The sequence below is a fragment of the Lacerta agilis genome, chromosome 3, assembly GCF_009819535.1.
Source record: "Lacerta agilis isolate rLacAgi1 chromosome 3, rLacAgi1.pri, whole genome shotgun sequence".
NCBI lineage: Eukaryota > Metazoa > Chordata > Lepidosauria > Squamata > Lacertidae > Lacerta > Lacerta agilis.
Genome location: NC_046314.1, coordinates 64,670,798 through 64,689,540, shown reverse-complemented (window position 1 = coordinate 64,689,540; position 18,743 = coordinate 64,670,798). Strand labels below are relative to the sequence as shown.

Below are 18,743 nucleotides of genomic sequence, written 5' to 3'. Positions count from 1 at the left end.
TAGAGAACTCCAGGCAGGTGCGTTCTCCCCCACAAGCGACCCTCAGGATGATTCATCACTCTTCTTTCCCGATGCACTTCTGAAACACATATCCGAAGATACATGCACACGATACTGTAGCAGAGTCCAAGCAGAAGCTAGGCATTTGAGGTGTGGAATCTAAGCTACTTTCTTATATACAAGTGTTACAAAACAAAGGGAACATCTCTTTCTTCTTCTCCGTGAGACAACAGACTAAAAGCAATAGTACAACATAATGGAACAGTGTAACTCAGGGGTCCCCAGACTAAGGCCCGTGGGCTGGATGCAGCCCAAGGGGCTCAGTTATCCGGCCCCTGGCAACCCCCACCGCCCGCTCTTACTGGTGTGGCACGGTGCGGCTGCCCACTTTCAGGTCAGTGGAGGACGGAAATAGCTTGTGCGCATGCGCAAGCATAATTTCTGGCGCACTTCTGGGTCCGCGGAGGCCTGTGTGCACGCACACAAGCTCTTACTGGCATTGCACTGACCTGAAAGTGTGCCGGAAATGATGCTTGCGCATGCAATCAGCGCTGCAGGAAGCGGCCCAAGGTCCGGTAAGTCTGGGGACACCTGGTGTAACTGAACTTCCATTCTCATGACTCCAATAGTATGGAATGTCAACACAGACATGTGATGAAAACAATCACACATCCAGTAATGGAGGAATCAAATCTCAACATCAACGTCCTTTTCTTATTGCACTTTCAGGATAATTGGGCTCACAAACCTGACTGACTGAGGGCTACATATGTGTGCTGCCCTCAGGGCTGGCACAAGACATTTTGGCACCAGTGTTATGAGAGAGGGACAAAAACTTCTCTTTCTCCACTTCATGCGTAATTTTATGAACTTCTATCATGTCACCTCTTACTCCCCCCCTTTAATAAATCAAAAAGTATCAAATGATGCGACCTTTCCTCATGGTAACCACTTAGATTGCTGTACTCAAATGCTTTTATTGATTTATTTATTTTTGTAAAATTTATACACTGTCTGATTGTATAAAACCCACCACAAAGTGACTTACAAAAAGATAACATTACAAAAACAAGAAAACATACAGAACTCAAATTACTAAAACAGATTAAAATCACCTCAACTTTCAAAGCATCTGGGTAGGCTTGTCTGAACAAGAATGTTTTTAGCAGGTGCCGAAAGAGTGGAATAAAGCAGAGGAGTTAAGTGTTGCTGGTTGTTTTTTGTTTTTGTTTTTAAAAAGAAGAAACATAAAACTTGTCTCTATGGAAATAATTATCATTGAAAAGCAGTGGGAAACCAAGGAGGCTGGCCTTGGCTGTTTTAGTGGTTTCTCTTCTAAATACAATATATTCCAGAGGAGTCAGTGACTTAAGAAAACCAACCAGTCAACTCTCCACTGACTTTTGAGTGAGAGACTGGCTCTGTTTAAATCAGGAGTGTGGCTCAGGGACTCTGCGTCTTTTGTGCCATTCCCTCAATTTCCTGCTTCTTTAACTTTTTTTTTTAAGTTTGCTTACAGGGTGGCAGGGTGCCCTGCAAAAGCTTAGTTTGCTTTCCGGTTGTGACACCTATCATGATAGTTGGATGTCATGTGTGGATGATATTGACAGGTGACAGGAAGCTTGTAAGTACGTGCAATAGCCGGACAGTGTGGAGAAGGAGAAGAGTGCAAGAGATGCAATGTAAAATGTTGGACAAGACTTGTTTTAGCTTAAAATGTGCACAGACAGAAGTTATTGCCAATTGATGGCGAGTGGGGCAAAGGTCCCCAATCCAAATTCACGTGAACCTGAAACAGCAGCCCTAATTTTAGTGGTGCAGACTAGCAGTGTTCTTCAACCTTGAGCCCCCAGATGTCGCTGGACTGACTACAGCTCCCATCATCCACAGCCGGTTCCACCAATGGTCAGGTTGAAGTACACTGACATAGGGGATAAAGGAGGAGTTAAAAGAGATAGCTCTGGGTTGCATCATTAAATGCATTTCCTGTGTGTCCACAGTTATGTTAGCCTGTACAGTGAACATGACAACACAATTCATACGCTCAATATGTTTCTTGGCTACGTAGGTTAAGAATTAGGGAACCTGACTGCTTCTGCTTAATCTTGACTGAGCAAAATTATTATGCCCCCTCTCTTCCAGTTCGGTCTCAACTGGAAATTGTTATGCCAGCCAGCTTACTCTCTTTGGTTTGCCTGCTCATGACTTTTCCACCAGTTTCCTCTTGGGTAATCTTTCATTGCAACCAATTTGAGTAAGAAGAGTTTCCTGTCTCCTCTGAGAAGGTAGAGAAAGTGGCAGCGTTGGAAGGGGTCTCTTGAATTCCTGGCTCCTGGGTACGTGCAACTTGCTCCTCTAAATTTTCAATGAAATGCTGTTCTGGTATTTACCTTGTGTGTGATATAGTAGGCTGGGAGTTACGATGCATTCACAGTAATGTTGCTTTTGTTTTTCAAAGATCAGTCCTACTTCCTCTTTTCCTTTGGTTAGTTAGACAATGCATGTGACTGATTGAAAGGAGTGCAAAGCCCAGACAAAATTAAGCAGTCTAAATCAACGAGGTTTTACAATAAAAGAGGTGAGATTTACAGTGCAATCATATATGCTCAGAGTTAAGTCCCATTATTTTCAGTGGGACTTGTTCCTAGGCAAGTGTGGAGTGGTTAGAATGTTTGACTAGGATCTGAGACAGCAGGGTTCAAATGTGCACTTAGCCATGAAGCTCACTGGGTGACCTTGGGCCAGTCACTCACTCTCCGCCTACCTTTCCTCACAGGGATGTTGTGAGGATGAAATGGGGATGGGGAGAACTATGTGCCCGACCTTGAGCTCCTTGGAGGAAAGGTGGGATATAAATGTAATAACTAATAAGAATAATTCTGGATCACACTACATATATTGAAATCAAGGTAGAAAGTGCTGGCATTTGGTTAAATTGTTTCTGTTGTGTTCAGTTATCCAGCTGTGTTTTAAATTGTCAATGTGTGCACAGCCTCTCCTTGCAGAGCTTAATCCACGGGTGTCAAACACAAGGCCCGCGGGCCGAATCCGGCCTGCCAGACCTCATCATGTGGCCCGTGTAGCCGCCGCCGGCCGCAGGGAGGCTCCGTGCCGCCTGGGGCGGCAGCGCGGAGGAGGCTCCCCCCCTGGGGGCGGGGCGTCGTGATGTTACGACGCAACGTCAGGACTGAGTGCGCACGCGTAAAATGTCGCGCGTGCGCACTCCGTTGCTGGGCTCCTCCTGCTGCTGCTGCCGCTTCCGCAGCGACTTTGCGAGCCCTCTGAGTGAAAAAGCGGCTTGGGGGGGCTGCCGTGCGCGATCGGCAGCTGCCCCCAAGCCGCCTTTTCATCCGGCGGGCTCGCAAAGTCACTGCGGAAGCGGCAGCAGCAGCGGGAGCCCAGCGACAGAGTGCGCACGCGCGACATTATTACTTACATTATTACAAAAAACAGTCATAATTGAATGCAGTGACAATAATTTATGATAATAAAGAGTGGACACATAGTCCTACAGATACAACCGGCCCTTTGAGGGTGACCAAACTGCTGATGCGGCCCCCGATGAATTTGAGTTTGACACCCCTGAGCCTTAATCCATTTCCCCACCAGAGAAATAGCTGTGTTAGCCTCTTGCAGCAATAAAATAAAATAAAAGCAATTAAAGGCCTTATGGCACCTTAAAGGGTAGCATATTTGGCACAGGCTTTTGTAGGCTGCGGTCCACTTCATCAGATTCATCCAATGTTATCCTGCCTTGCAGGCTATATATACATGGTTTGGGGCAGGGGATTGTGAACAACACAGTCAGAAGGAAAGGAAATGCAGAAAAGAACAGATTATGATAATTACGCGTGTAACAATGACTGTTTGTGGGATAAAACCCAGCTGTGTTGATAAAACAGGAACCCTAGCATTGGTGAGCAAGTTAACACATGTTGCAAAATTGTGTGTGTGTGTTCATTCAATGCACAAGTGTATCTGAGTGTCTCCTTTTAAAAGTAGTGCTGAATGATAACTAGATCCTATGTTTGCAGAAGTGGGTTTATTACGTTTCCAAATGGCTGACCACTTAACTATGCCACTGTTGCAGTTGAGGAATGAGAAATCTTAGGGGCACTGAATTTTATATGGGGGCATAGCTGTTAACTTTTCCCTTTTCTTGCGAAGAATCCTATTCGGAATAAGGGAATTTCCCTTTAAAAAAAGGGAAAAGTTGACAGCTATGTATGGGGGGGCCCCCTGCCCCTTCAGTGAAAATTTGTGGGTGCCTGGGCCCCTATGGCTCCAGTTAAATGCTGCCTCTTATGGCTGGTGCATGCTACACAAATTCCAGGATGGTTTTCAGAACAGATGTTTGCTGTGAGTGAATAATGTAGGCTAAGTATTTGGCTGCTTGCAATAGATGGTCATGAAGGGTGGTGAAATGGATTCAATTGTGATGGTTTAAGCAAATGCCATGTTGCCTTGTGCACAGGGCAGCATGTAACGGCCTTTCATTGTGATACTGTGCTTGTGCAATGAACAGGAAGCTTCTTGTGGACATTTCTTAAAGTAGTAAGACTTCTTTGGCTACTTCCTGTACAATGTTATCACTTCTGTTTTGTTCCTTGGTGACTTGGAGGTAGTTCCTGTGCATAGCTCTCTCTCTTCTTATTCCAGGGGGATCTTTCCAGATAATCACTTTGTGGTGCAACTAGAGCAGGGGTCGGCAAGGTTTATCTTTCCTGGTCCGATTCACTTCAGCAGAGATCCCTCCGTGGGCAAGATTGCACATGTGTGTGAGTGCTTGTGCCCGTGATTTCCAGCATCTGCATCTGTGCAAATGCAATTTCCAGCACCGTGGAAGCGAGTCCCCGTGCCACGCTGCGCCGGTTTAGCACAGCACATGGGGACTCACCAAGCGGGCGGCTCGGTTCGGGGACAGCTCGTGGGCCGGTTAAATGACCTCCGTGGGCCGCTTGTGGCTGACCCCTGAACTAGAGCTTCTCATTTTGTTCTTGAGAGCCATCTATTCAAGGAGGCCTTTCTGTTTCAAGAACACTGTATTTCCCTAACTCTCAAATTACAGCATGCCATTTTCACCCAAGCTTACCTTGTGTTTCAGAGTGCCGTCTAGAATGTGGATGCATAACATTTCTAGAACCTATTGGATAGTACCTGGGGTGTCACTGTTAAATTACATTTGTCCCCTCTCCCATGCCAATGTCCTGTTGCCACCATAACACTAGTGTTTTTGTGTGTGCAAATATTAGGAAATGCACAGGGCCAACTAGTCTTCAGGCTAAATTTGATGAATCCCTTTGTCAGTTTCACTCCCAATAGCAAATTCTGTTATTTATGTGAAGAATTTATTAATAATTTCCTATTCAGTTTTTTTTAACGACACACAAGACAATATTACACCAAATCACAGCATATAAAACAAGGGTAAAGGTAAAGGTAAAGGGACCCCTGACCATTAGGTCCAGTTGTGGATGACTCTGGGGTTGCAGCGCTCATCTCGCTTTACTGGCCGAGGGAGCCAGCGTACAGCTTCCAGGTCAGAACCAGAGCAGCACACGGAAACACCGTTTACCTTCCTGCTGAAGTGGTACCTATCATATTTATATACTTGCAGTTTGACGTGCTTTTGAACTGCTAGGTTGGCAGGAGCAGGGACCGAGCAACGGGAGCTCACCCCTTCACGGGGATTCGAACCGCTGACCTTCTGATCGACAAGCCCTAGGCTTCTAAAAACAATATCCAATACAGTTCTGCTGCTTCATAAAATTGGCACAGCTTAGGATGGTCCCTGTGGAAAGTCCTGTCTCAGTAATGTCTTCAGTAGGTATTGAGACCATAATTGGGTTGACTGGTACTTCCTTTGAGAGTTGAGTATATATTGAATTTATTCTGTGAAACTGTGTTTTCTTTCCATTGAAAAAGTAGTCGTAAGAGTCAGTTCAAAATCTGACTTTAGATTTATTAAAGGCCATACTGCAACACTTTCATAGTGATGAACTTGCCAAGAATATAGGAATTATATGTTTGTGTGTGTGTGGTGTATACCGGTGTGTGTGTGTGTGTGTGTGTGTGTATGTGTATGTATATATATATATATATATATATATATATATATATATATAATGACTAAGGAACATGTATTGCGCCCAGTGCTTTTTTTCTGGAGGACTCCTAAACATTTTGTGAATCTTTGTACTTTTGTCCATTTACTGTATTCCCCCCCCCCCCGATTTAAACTTGAGTCAAAATGAGAGTACCCCTAAACATTTTTTTTTTTTAAAGTAAAGAAGCAGTGATTGCACCTATACTGACAATGCTGGGTTTTGCAGCTTGATGTGCTAGAAAAACGTGCAGAAGACCAAGATATAGCAGGGTTTGCAACTGCATGCATGTAATGTGGACATTGTCACAGTGTAGTCTCTCGCAAGCTGCCATCTGGGACACAGCCATTGTTGAAGAAACCTCCCAAATGTGTTACTGGTGTTACTTTAATAGTGAAGAACAGTGTGAAAGGCAGAATATATTCCAGTTTGATGTTCCCTTGAATGGGCACTGATAGGGGAATTTCCCGCAAAAAAAGGGAAGGTTGACAGCTATGGCTGGGATGGTTCGTGCCACAGCATACTGTTTCATGTATTTAATGCATTGTGTAATGTATTGTACTGCAATCAATGAGAGAATCTTCTTCTGACATGCCCCAGGGCTCTCTCACCCCTCTGAAAGCAATACAGTAGTTCATTCTGAAGTGGGAAAATGCTGGCTCTTGCCACATGAGGGCGTGCTCAACTGAAACATCCACCACAACAGAATTATGCACCAAACTAATTTCTCAGTGATTTTTGCCATATGAGAAAGCAACGTGAGAATTGTATCTTGATAAATGCACCTCTTGATGTGTGGAATATTGATAATTACAGAAACAGAGCACATAGGACTGCAAGGAAACAAATAAATGTACTGTAGATAAAAAATTACTTGATTTGGGTGAATTATAGGATCAGGACATATGTTGAAAAGAATTTAGAAGCAAAGACTAGGCATACTTAGATTTTTCAGGGTCTCTAGGAAAGTCTCTCTCTCTCTTTCTCTGTGTATGTTTAAAGGTTGCACTTGGATTTCACAGCCTGGCATTTTCAATTAAATCCTGAATATATGTATTTGGGGGTGGGAGAGCTGCTCTCTCTCTCTCTCCACACACACACACATCATGCATTAATATTCAAATCTCGCTGACAAGTCATACCCACCATAAGGGTCTCTGCAGCTGTCCATGCAATTCAGAGAAGGCTGTGGTAATTTAATTGCAATTCATACTGTCATTTATTTATTTCAAGCTGTACATTTCCAGAAATGCAGCTCTATATATAGCTAGACTGTGACAATGTGTTCTGTGACAGCCCCAGCTTTCAGCCCTTAGAGCTGCAGTCATTAGCCCTTTCTGCTTGACTCTCAGGTTTATAAAGAATTTGCCAGAGCGATGAGGGAGCAGAATTGCAGGTTCTTCCTGCACTGACCTACACACATCCATTTGGAAGGTCAGAGAATCTGTGCATGCCAGATTCTCTTTGCTTGATTGGAAAACCTGCTTAAATTGGGTTCCCGGTTGCAGGGAGAGAGGCTCTTACCATGATCCCACTCCCCCCCCCCCCAGTGTTGCTCCATACACATTAATTCTTCATCCAAATGTTACCTGGAAAACCCTGTAGAGCTGAAAGTTTGTCAGCAGCTTCTGAATTTTCCATGGGAGCAAGGGGGTAGGAGGTGAGGAAAAGTGAGGAGCATTTCCGGTGTCAGATATTTGGATGTTGCTGTTGTTGTTGTTTAGTCGTTTAGTCATGGCCGACTCTTCATGACCCCATGGACCAGAGCACGCCAGGCACTCCTGTCTTCCACTGCCTCCCGCAGTTTGGTCAGACTCATGTTGGTAGCTTCGAGAACACTGTCCAACCATCATGCCCTCTGTCGTCCCCTTCTCCTAGTTCCCTCAATCTTTCCCAACATCAGGGTCTTTTCCAGGGAGTCTTCTCTTTTCATGAGGTGGCCAAAGTATTGGACTCTTTCTCTCTCTCTTCTTGACCACTGGACTCGTTCTTGGTCTCGTCCGCTTAATCTGCCGGAGCCTGTCTTTGCATGCAGGGGAAGCCCCTAACTGACGAAGGGTTTGAGCCCTGTTGGCTACCCTCACCTGGTTTAGCCTGCCAGTCAAAGTCATTTCCTGGGGTGTGGCCGCTCTCACATGCCGACAGCTTCTAGGAACAACAGGTGAGAGCCAAGTGCAGGGTGGGGACCAAATGTGGACAAACTACCCCAGAAGGAACACAATGTGTCCTCTACGAACACAGGTGTAGCCTGGGGTCAGGTGCCCCCCCAATCAATACAAATCCGAGGTTCTGCCCCCCAACACCCCATACACCCTTTATATAACATGTGTGGCTATATTTAAACACCCAGGTTTTCTTAGCATAGCATTGACTTACCCTTCTCAAGAACCTATATCCAGCTGCATCCTTTAAAATTTGATAACCAACTATTTCACCAATAGTAAGGTTTTTTTGTTCTTTGTTCACCACAGTTCCCCAGACTCTCATTTTTTCCTTCATATGTTGTAGCCCATTTAGTTATGCTATTATTGTTTTTGTTATACTGTTTCATTGTTTTCTGATTAATGTTTGATGTTCCTTTATCATTTGCATGATGAAAAAAGGTGTTTCCTATCTGCTTGTTTACATTTGAAATATAATTTCTGAACAGCATTGGGTTTTTTCTTTTTCTTTTATACGATCCCTCCTCATTTTCATTTCCTCCCTTGCAGCTACTTTTAGAAACATCTGCCTTATTTTTAGTTTCCAATAGCTGAAGGCAACAATGTGAGCATTTTGGTCTATTGTTTTACGGTGTTTGTTGTTCTTTAGCTTATTAAAAGCAAAATGCATATTGAGAATAGCACATCTCAGTTCACAAATTCTAACAGACATTTGGGAAACATCTGTCTGGTGTGCCACAGTCTTTTTTTGTTGTTGAGGTGTTTGTGTATAGAAAGAAACTCATCAAGAACAAATTATTTTAAAAATGTACTCAACGTATTTTAATTCCACCCTTCAATGCAAGTATTTCCAGACTTCTAGTTGGCATGCATGAAAATGTGATGGATGTATCCAAAGTACATGGGTTGGAGCCAGTCTTAAGTCACAGAGAAGACCCATTGAAACCAATAGAACTTCTTAGTCATGACTAACTTGAAGTCCCAGAGGGTCTCCTGTAATCCTGGTTTCAGAGGGTCTCCTGTAATCATGACTAAGTCTGCCTCTAACTCACTGTTTATCATTCCCTATATGTTAACTTCGAGCTTCTGAAATCCAGCCTTGCTCAAAGTGTTCAAAATGGCCATAAATAAATTCTGTGCTAATACTGTATAGCCATATTCGTGGTGGAGAATGCCTTAGTTATGGCTAGAGGGGCCACTTTCTTAAGAGAGACAACACTATCCTGAGAGGTGGCAAGTTGTAACTCATCAATGGAAGGGATAAATTCAATTATTACAACAGTTTCTAAAAATTTTAAAAGCCTCTTCTTCTTCTTCTTCTTCTTCTTCTTCTTCTTCTTCTTCTTCTTCTTCTTCCCAAAGCCATTACAAAAGATAAACTACACAAAACAAAATAAAATAAATAAAATATATCACACAGTTAAAACAATTATTAAAACCAGACATACTGTCAGATAAGAGTTTGCTCACTTGAAGAATGTAGCTTATCATCCCCACACTTTATTGTCCTTAAAATTGCTGCTCTAAAGACAAAACAGGTGACTTTTTCCAGAGTTGTAGGGGGACCTGTCCCATAATAAAAAGTTGATTGAATACCCAATTGATCTCCCTACTGGGAAATTTAAATATTGAAACAAGGCTTCTCTAAAGTCCTCACATCATTTATTAAAGATCAACAGGAGATCAATACTAAACATGCTGGGTGATATCCAACAGTTCACCCATTGAAAGCAACAAACTTCCCTTCAGTCAATACTTCAGTCAATAGATTAAATGGGTCTTGGGTCTGCTTCTGAGTATGTCAGAACACAAATCCCAATGACAAATAAGAACAAAAACAAATGTTTTATGAATAATAGCAACAACCCAAAACTATAGTGCATCAATGGATGATATTTATTCTCTCTCTCTCTCTCTCTCTCTCTCTCTCTCTCTCACACACACACACACACACACCACTTTTACTGGGAAGTTAAATGGGACATGTATCTGGTAAAGTGCTCAGGACAGCAGCTTCTAATTGGGGGAAAGTGCTTTGCAAAACAATCTCCTAGAGGAATCATAGAATTTTAGAGTTGGAAGGGACCACGAGGATCATCTAGCCCATCAGATCACCCCATTGCTGTTTCTCGAGACAAGAGAGGGCAAATTGCATGACTGCATGTTAGCAAAGCAGAGAAACTGTTGTTTCTTTTATAACAGCTTGAACTATTTTTGCTTTTTGGGAAGAACGAAAAAGAGGGACTCTGAACTGAATGGCTAGTGAAGCCTAATGCTTTTTCATTACTCATCCAGAACAGAATGAATATGTCTTAATTACTTAACAACACTTGGAAAATGTACAGTGTTTTAGAGGAGGTGTGGGTAGACTTTAGGCTTACATGATCAATGTTGTCTTTTACTTACACCCCAAGAGGTCCACCAACCAGAGTCAGATGCTCAAACATTGACTCAGAGGCATGGACATGTACTCGTTAGAATTAAAGAACGGGGGTGGAATTGGCACTAAGGAGATGGTTCCATCAGTGCAAGCATTTCTGCTTGCCAGGTGGACCAGTTGCCCCTCTCCTCACTCACTGTTTGACGGATTCTCTTGGTCAGTGCCATTTTTCCAGAAAAGAGGTGCCAGAACTCACCATGAACACCTCCCCTGTTCTCTTATAATGGCAATGGCACCCACCTGAGAGATGCTGCAAATGAGTTCCAGTGAGTTCTGGCTGAAAAAAGCCCTGGTCTTGATCCTCCTAAGCATTTTTTTTTTTGGGGGGGGGGTGGAGAGGTGTCAGGAACGTGTCCCCCACCCAGAGTGCAGCGGATGAGTTAGACTCAGAGATTGAACTAATGAATGAGGGTCCAACTCTGAGGATGAGAACTGGTTGTCAGAATTGAGAAAGGGCAGTTCGAACCCCATATTCGGAGAAGACTATTAGCACCCAAGGAGAGGAAGAGTTGGAAGGTAGCCTGAGCGTTGCTAGGCAATCAGCAGTTAAGCAGTGGTCCGAGTGTGGGTTGAGTGGGAGCAAGGAGGAGGGGGAAGGTCAGCCTCTCAGTCCCCGATCCAGGTGGCTGGATAAAATCAGAAGGCAATGGAAGGGCAAGAGGGGAAAGGCAGGAGTCTGGCGTCCTTCCTGCTGTGGGTGGAGCGAAACTTCAGACTGACTAACAAATGTAAATTCCAGCAGGCAAGAAGCTGGGCTCTGGATGTGTCTATTTGTAAATAAACGTACATAAACTTGCCAAGAGTCATTACTCCTTATCGGGGCCTGATTGCCTGCCAGAGATCATTACAGGAGGAGAAGATGGGGAAAGTCCCATTGCAGTTGTGGGATTTATGCTGGCTCCTGCTGGGGCAACAGTTTTGTTGAATCTGGCATGGGGTGTCTCTGTGACTGAACCAGAAAATTGCTTTTAGGACTAGAAGTGAATGCACCAGCCTTTCACACCTAAATCCACTTCCATTTCCCCTCTACTCTGTCTTTGTTTCGGTAGCCTAATTCAGCCTACTGCAAAGCCCTCAATGATAAAAAGGTAGATTCTATCTACATTCTGCCCTTTACTTGCCTTAGGGAGTTCAGACTGTTCGGCATACATTTTTTAGTATTCCTTTCAAGAATTCTGAAGGTAGATAAGAATGTTAGCATATGAGACCTGGTTTCAAATCCCCACTCAGCCATGAAGCTCACTGGGTGACACTGGGCCAGTTACTCTCTCACACATAGCCTAACTTACTGTACAGGTTAGTTGTCTGGGTTTTTAAAAGGGAACGAATGAAGTTCACTGTCTTGAGTTCCTTGGAGGAAAAGAAAAATACATAACTGAAAGAAAGAAAGATTATTTTGCACATAAGGGGCTGAGGCTGAAGGCATGTGTCTTACCTAAAACTGCATAGTGAATTCATGGCTAAGGTGAGATTTCAGCTGTGGATTTCCTGACTTGACAGCTCACATCCTTTCGGCCTGACCCTATTTACATTTATTTAAAAGACAGGCCCAACATATTGAATAGTGCTGTTTGCTTCCAATGAAGTGATCTAGGATTGCAGCTTTCACTAGTATGCTACATCAGCTGTCAGCAGGACATCCCATAGGAAGAACAGGATTCCCCAAAATTTCAGACAAGCGAATCCATTAATTGGAACTTCGATGCTGATCAGCTATAACACACACACACTCACGTAGGCAAGATAGATAGCTGCTCTAGAAAATGGCTACATTTTATGTCTCATGCATGTTTCTCTTCAGCCTGATTAGTTACTACCAAAAAGTGGGCCAGGAGTTTTTCCAAATCATCTCATGGGAAGAATTTATTTTCAGAGTTCCCAAGATATGTTTGGAGAATATCTTGTGGAGGATCAGAAATTCTGGAAAAAATCAAATCGTTTCTATAATTACCTAAATATGGATTGGAGAGCTTAATTTTAATCCCCCGCTTCTGAACATTTTTGGACGTAAGCTGTCTAACTGCGTGTCAACTCAGAACAGTTTGTGAGCATTTTAAAGCTGTAAAGCTAAGGAGAGTGTTTTTTATGGCATGAACTGGTGAAAGAACCCTGGAGTGAAACGGCAGTTGTTGTGTTCTCACCTGTCATTCCCAGTTATTAGCTTCTTGTTTTTCTCTTTAAATTACTGTTCCGAGCTGTCTACTTGCCTCCATATGTATATCTAGTTATATGTATTCTTGTATGGCTCTGTTTATATGCTGGTTACTTTAGGAAACTTGTTTATGCACAGAATAGATACATAATACTATGTGTATAATAGTGCAATTTAATGTCTACAATGATGCATGCAATACATGAGAATTATTTGTATTTTTAGCAGAAGTGCACAGAGATCTTGCTTCTCACTGAGCCTAACGAATGAGACAGGAATTAGAAAAAAACAGTGTAAATTAGCTTGATGTAGAGCTTTTCAGAAAACCTCACCCCCAAATGGCTTCTCCATTCTCATCACCAAAATAGTGGTTTTGAGGAGTGTAAAGGTAAAGGTAAAAGGACCCCTGACCATTAGGTCCAGTCGTGTCCGACTCTGGGGTTGTGGCGCTCATCTCGCGTTACTGGCTGATGGAGCCGGTGTACAGCTTCTGGGTCATGTGGCCAGCATGACAAAGCCGCTTCTGGTGAACCAGAGCAGTGCACGAAATGCTGTTTACCTTCCCTCCAGAGCGGTACCTATTTATCTACTTGCACTTTTGACGTGCTTTCGAACTGCTAGGTGGGCAGGAGCTGGGCCCAAGCAACGGGAGCTCACCCCGTTGTGGGGATTTGAACCACCAACCTTCTGATTGGCAAGCCCTAGGCTCAGTGGTTTAACCCACAGTGCCACCCGCGTGGCATCTGCGAGGAGTGTAGGGGACTTCAAACCCCTGGCTACAGAGATACCTATAGTAGTGGGGTCATTGCTGGCTGTGCCACTGGGGCTGACGGATTGCGGACACTGATGTAAGGGTGTTGTGATGCAGGGATGTATGCTGAGGTATATATCCATTGTTGCGAGTTCATTGGCTCCCAAGGTCCACCAATCTGGGTCCTTGGTGGTGCTTCCCAGTGTGCTGGAGGCATGTCTGCCATTTGCATGCAATTTACTGTGCTGTGTGTTTCCCTCTCCACTCCTGAGCTGAGTGGTACTGATGTAGTAGTGATTTATCTCCACTACATGGTCAGTGTTGTAGGATTGTTTGGTGAGAAATATTTTCCCCCCTACAGTTAATGTTATTTAAAATGTAATTATTTTGCATCTTTCTCTTTTCCAGCTTCCCCATCAATTTCGGTTTCGTGTATGGCCGCTGATGGAAAAGCTCCTGTAAGTAAACAATGCCACTGTTAATGGAGAACAAGTGATATTATCCATTTTGGGGAAACAATTACTTGCAGAATACGTCGAGGGGTATAAGGCCTTATGGCCCATTGATTCACCTGGAACATGTTCAAAATAAATATGTTTCGTTGGAAAGAGGGGAAAGGGCAACACAGATTTGCATAAAAGTTGCACACCCAAAGTTTTATGTATAGGTGCAGATTTATAAGTAATTGACATAGAAATATAATGCATCTCATCATCACGTGAAAGACTGACCAAATTACTTGTTCTCATGAGCAGCCTGCTATTAATGGGCCACTTTAAGGCTCTTGCTCTCCTTTTGTAAGGTTCTCTATCTCAAACTCTACTTGGACCTTCAAATAGAGGATTCTCCAACGACAGTTCTTCAAACAGAAGACTGTCCTCGGTAAAGTAAGACACATGAACATCCTAACAATAAGAAATCTGCCCCCACAACACGATGTTGTGTCAGGTACATACAACATATATCCAGAAGAAGGAACGTTTCATATGTGATGCCTCGTGTTTCCTCTTGTAAAAGCCCTGCCTGCATCTCAGAAATCCAGCACCTCAGGAAGAATCCTGGGCTGGAACCTTTCTCCTCAAGATGCTACTTTTCTGTGTACAAGGAACCTGTGTAAAAATCAAAACATGTGATATCTCACTATGTAGACCAGTTCTTTATTTGTAATCTTGTAACAAGAAGTAGCTTGCTGATTTCTCTGCAACATTTTCTTGGGTCAAATTTTGTTGGTGAAGAACTTATTGAGACTTCTTCACATAGGCAAGGATTGGAGATCTGAAATTTACAGGCACAACACAACGTTGGTCATACTTTTAAGGGGATTGGATATTTGTTCCGTTATGGTTATGAACCAATGTCATGCTGCAACTTAAACAATGCTTAAATCAAATGTTCCAGTAGGGGCAATACATGTTTGGAGCTTAATTCCTGCTTTGTACCTTCTCAATTATATTATGGAATTGTGTGTGTGTGTGTGTGTCCCCTCTTTTCCCAAAGTTTATTTAATGAAACAAATGGAACACGCAGCACAATGTTGCAATGTGGAGTTACACTATTCAGGATCCCTGCCCGTTTTCCTTTTCGTCACACAACAAGCACTAATCATTCCTTTACCACTGAAAGTGCTCAGTCTTCACTAAGCTGTTTGTGGGAGGTTTTAACCCCTAGTATTTTTCTAACATTTTTTGATACTTCTGCAAACCCTGGGATTCCTTCCAAGCCTTGTGCATGGGTGAAGTCATTTGGATTGCATGCACAGCCAGAACATTGGAAATAGAAGGGGGGAAAAGTGCTATGCTATCTTATCCCAGTGCTAACCACTAGTGCATTTGTACGGGGCAGCCACTAGTTTGTTTTGAAATTGGAAAAAAAGAACCATTTCCTGCCATGATGTTGCAAAATCAAGCCCTGTGGATGAGTTAAACCTATGATGAAACTGTAGGATGTTTACTCACTGCCAGCATGATAATGATGTTGCATTGTCATTTCAGCATAGATTTTGTGACATCACATTTCCCTCTGTCACACAAACCTGCAGTCCGAAACTCACTTCTTCACTGAACTCAATAGTGATGGATAAGATTGTACAGCTAGGTCCACAACTCGGTCAAGCCTGAAGGATTCTGATTTCAGTTGATTATAGAGCTGGTTCTAACTATCCATATTTTTCCATCTTGATTAGAGACCTTGATTCTGCTCTTATCAATATCTGAAATACAGGTGTGTGAGGAGGGGTCTGCTTTGGGCAGGGCCTTTTCTACAGTGGCACCAAAATTCTTGAATTCCCTTCTGGGAAAGTTCATTCAATCTCTTTCATTCTGGCTGTTTGGTGTTGGGTGTTTGGTACAAGTTCAGATAGCTTACAGGGCTCTTCTATGGGTCTAAATTTTCTTGTTTTTTGTTATGTTTCCTGTTGTTGGATTTCTAACTTGGTTGTCAGTTCATTGGTTGATTCACTTGGGAAGGGCAGTAGTTCAGTGACAGGGCAACTGCTTTACGTGCAGAAGGTCCCATTTCTATTATTTTCTGTTAACCTAACATAAGTAAGAGGTTGAGTACCAAGACCCTGGGATGATAATAACCTGGTCAGCTGGTTCGACCTTTTAAAATAAGTAGCTAGGCCAGACCTTACTGGAACCTCTGTATCCTACCCCTGAACAATCCTCAGGATATGGTTGGGTGCAGTTTGGATAGGTGCTGAGCTAGTCACAAGACAATATGTGCCCAAGTTACTTATGTGAACTGGACATTAGGGTGAACATGTTTATTGTGCTGTGAGGCATCACTTCAGTGGAACCTGAAGAGCAGCAGAGAACTATTGGTTCTGAGGGGCAGGAGAAATTAACAGTCTTCTGCCCCTATTTTGCCTGACCAATACCTTCCTCATTTTTGCCTTGGATGTTTTATTTTGCCCCTTCTTTTCACGAGGGCTGTATAGGGGACCCAAAGCTTTGCAGACATGGCCTTCTGAAATACAGGTGAACATCAGATGCTATGTTTCCTGTGTGAAACAGCCATCGCTGGTCAAGTTCTCCTTTCATAGCCACTGTTTCCATGAGAGGCAATTCTTAACGTTCAGCTGTGAGTCATCAGGCACTAAGTCAGTGTTTTTCAACCACTGTTCCGTGGCACACTAGTGTGCCGCGAGATGTTGCCTGGTGTGCCGTGGGAAAAATTGAAAAATTCAAGAGAATTACTTTATATATAGTCAATATAGGCACAGAGTTAAATTTTTTAACATTTTCTAATGGTGGTGTGCCTCGTGATTTTTTTCATGAAACAAGTGTGCCTTTGCCCAAAAAAGGTTGAAAAACACTGCACTAAGTCACTGGCTGGTATGTGTATATATGTGACTCGAGCCTTAATTCTCCTTGAATTCAGCAGAATTAAATTGGCTAAGTTGTAGGGGGACCTGTCCCATAATAAAAAGTTAATTGAATACCCAATTGATCTCCCTACTGGGAGATTTAAATATTGAAACAAGGCTGTTCTTAAGTCCTCACATCATTTATTAAAGATCAGCAGGAGATCAATACTAAACATGCTGGGTGATATTCAACAGCCCACCCATTGAAAGCAACAAACTCCCCTAACTTCAGTCAATAGATTAAATGGGTCTGCTTCTGAGTATGGCATAGTTGGATATCACTGTGTCTTTGAGAGATCTTTTCACCTTTAAGGAAAAAAAGAAATTGAACGAGCATACCCTCCTTTGATCCTCTGGCTCTTTGCAAACTTGTTCTATTGTGGCGACCGCAGTGTGCGGTGAGGATAGTGATTGTTGTACCAATGTTCAGTGTGCCTTCACCCTTTGAGTGCTGGAAAGCTTGTCTAGCAGCTGATACAGGGCACTGAAGCTTCAGCTGAAGGTTTTTGTTTCTGGTTTGAGATACCCCTACACAGCATAGCTGTCTGCGGGTGTGAAACAGGAAGCTTTAGCTGCAGAGGCACCAAAGTGCTGTACTTGCTCTCATGGAGCTTCACAATTAATCAATTTTAATTACAGTATTTTATGCTTCAGCTACTTGCTTCCCCATTAGCTCTCACTGTGTGTTTGTTTGAAAGATTCCATTCTGTGCTGGGACTCTCTGCTACTACTACCTCCTCCTCCTCCTCCTCCTCCTCCTCCTCCTCCTCCTCCTCCTCTTCTTCTTCTTCCTCCTCCTCCTCCAGAGTCCCCCTCCCTTTTTGACAAATGTTGCAACACCATCTGAAATTTCCTCTTTTCTTTCCTTCCTGCATTTCTTGCAGGTTCCTTTGCGTCAGAAGACAAGGAAGAAAAATCAAGGTAACGAGGTCTTCCTTTTGTTCCTGCTTTTGTTTAGTGTTAAAATTTTGCTCATGCGAGGAGGACGGTTTTTGTTGTTGTATTGTTTGTTTGGTGTTGAGCACGCTGTTATTCTGCTTAGTTTTTACATTGATTCAGTGGGGAGGATAATGACACACTCTTCATTTGGACTAAGCTGTTTCGGTATGTCAAAGCTCTGGGTGTGTGTGTGAGAGAGAAACTGTTCTGCTTAATTCATTGCTAGTCGGTACTGACTGTCATGAAAATATAATTTTCTAGCGTATCAGTTTGGAAGGGCATTTTAACAGTTGTATATATTTATGATCACACACGCACACATGGAAAACATCCAGTAATGGATTTAAATGTACATTGTGTTTCACTGGCACAATGTTCTCTGTCATTATGGATTCCTGAAGCTTCATTTTGACTAATTTGTCTTTGCTAACTGTCCATACAGAAAGAATTCTGGATTGTATTTCAAAAGAAAATGCTGGGATCCCCTGCATGCCTGTTTAAAGGTGGCACTTTGTTCTTTCACACAGGAATTTGTACAATGAGCCGTCGAAGGATATCATGCAAGGACTTGGGGCTAGCTGATTGCCAGGGATGGCTATACAAGAAAAAAGAGAAAGGGGGCTTTATTGGCAACAAATGGAAAAAGTTCTGGTGTGTCCTGAAGTGTTCATCATTGTACTGGTACAGCAATCAAGTGGTAAGCATGCTAACCTCTTAGCTTCTCCAGGTAAATTAAGGGAAGATTCAGCGTTCCTAAGCCATTTTATCATGTGTAATTCAAGAATCTATCGGTTTAGTGTGTTTAGACAATCACAGGAAGGGAATAAG

The 18,743-nt window shown here is 43.0% G+C and overlaps 1 protein-coding gene across 5 annotated transcripts in view; it reads left to right on the top strand.

Moving 5' to 3' along the window:
• Positions 1-2,198: 2,198 nt before the first annotated feature.
• IPCEF1 (interaction protein for cytohesin exchange factors 1) overlaps positions 2,199-18,743 on the top strand; it is a 37,895-nt gene continuing 21,350 nt past the window's right edge. The window contains exons 1-4 of one of the 5 annotated variants that reach the window (XM_033144036.1): positions 2,199-2,336; positions 14,018-14,067; positions 17,861-17,897; positions 18,443-18,612. In XM_033144036.1, the coding sequence (XP_032999927.1) occupies positions 14,044-14,067; positions 17,861-17,897; positions 18,443-18,612 (231 nt within the window). In that variant the 5' untranslated portion in view covers positions 2,199-2,336; positions 14,018-14,043. Of the gene's footprint in view, positions 2,337-14,017; positions 14,068-15,683; positions 15,830-17,305; positions 17,375-17,470; positions 17,615-17,860; positions 17,898-17,935; positions 18,081-18,442; positions 18,613-18,743 lie in introns of those variants that run through there. The other 4 variants (XM_033144038.1, XM_033144039.1, XM_033144037.1 and 1 more) reach the window with 4 other exon arrangements.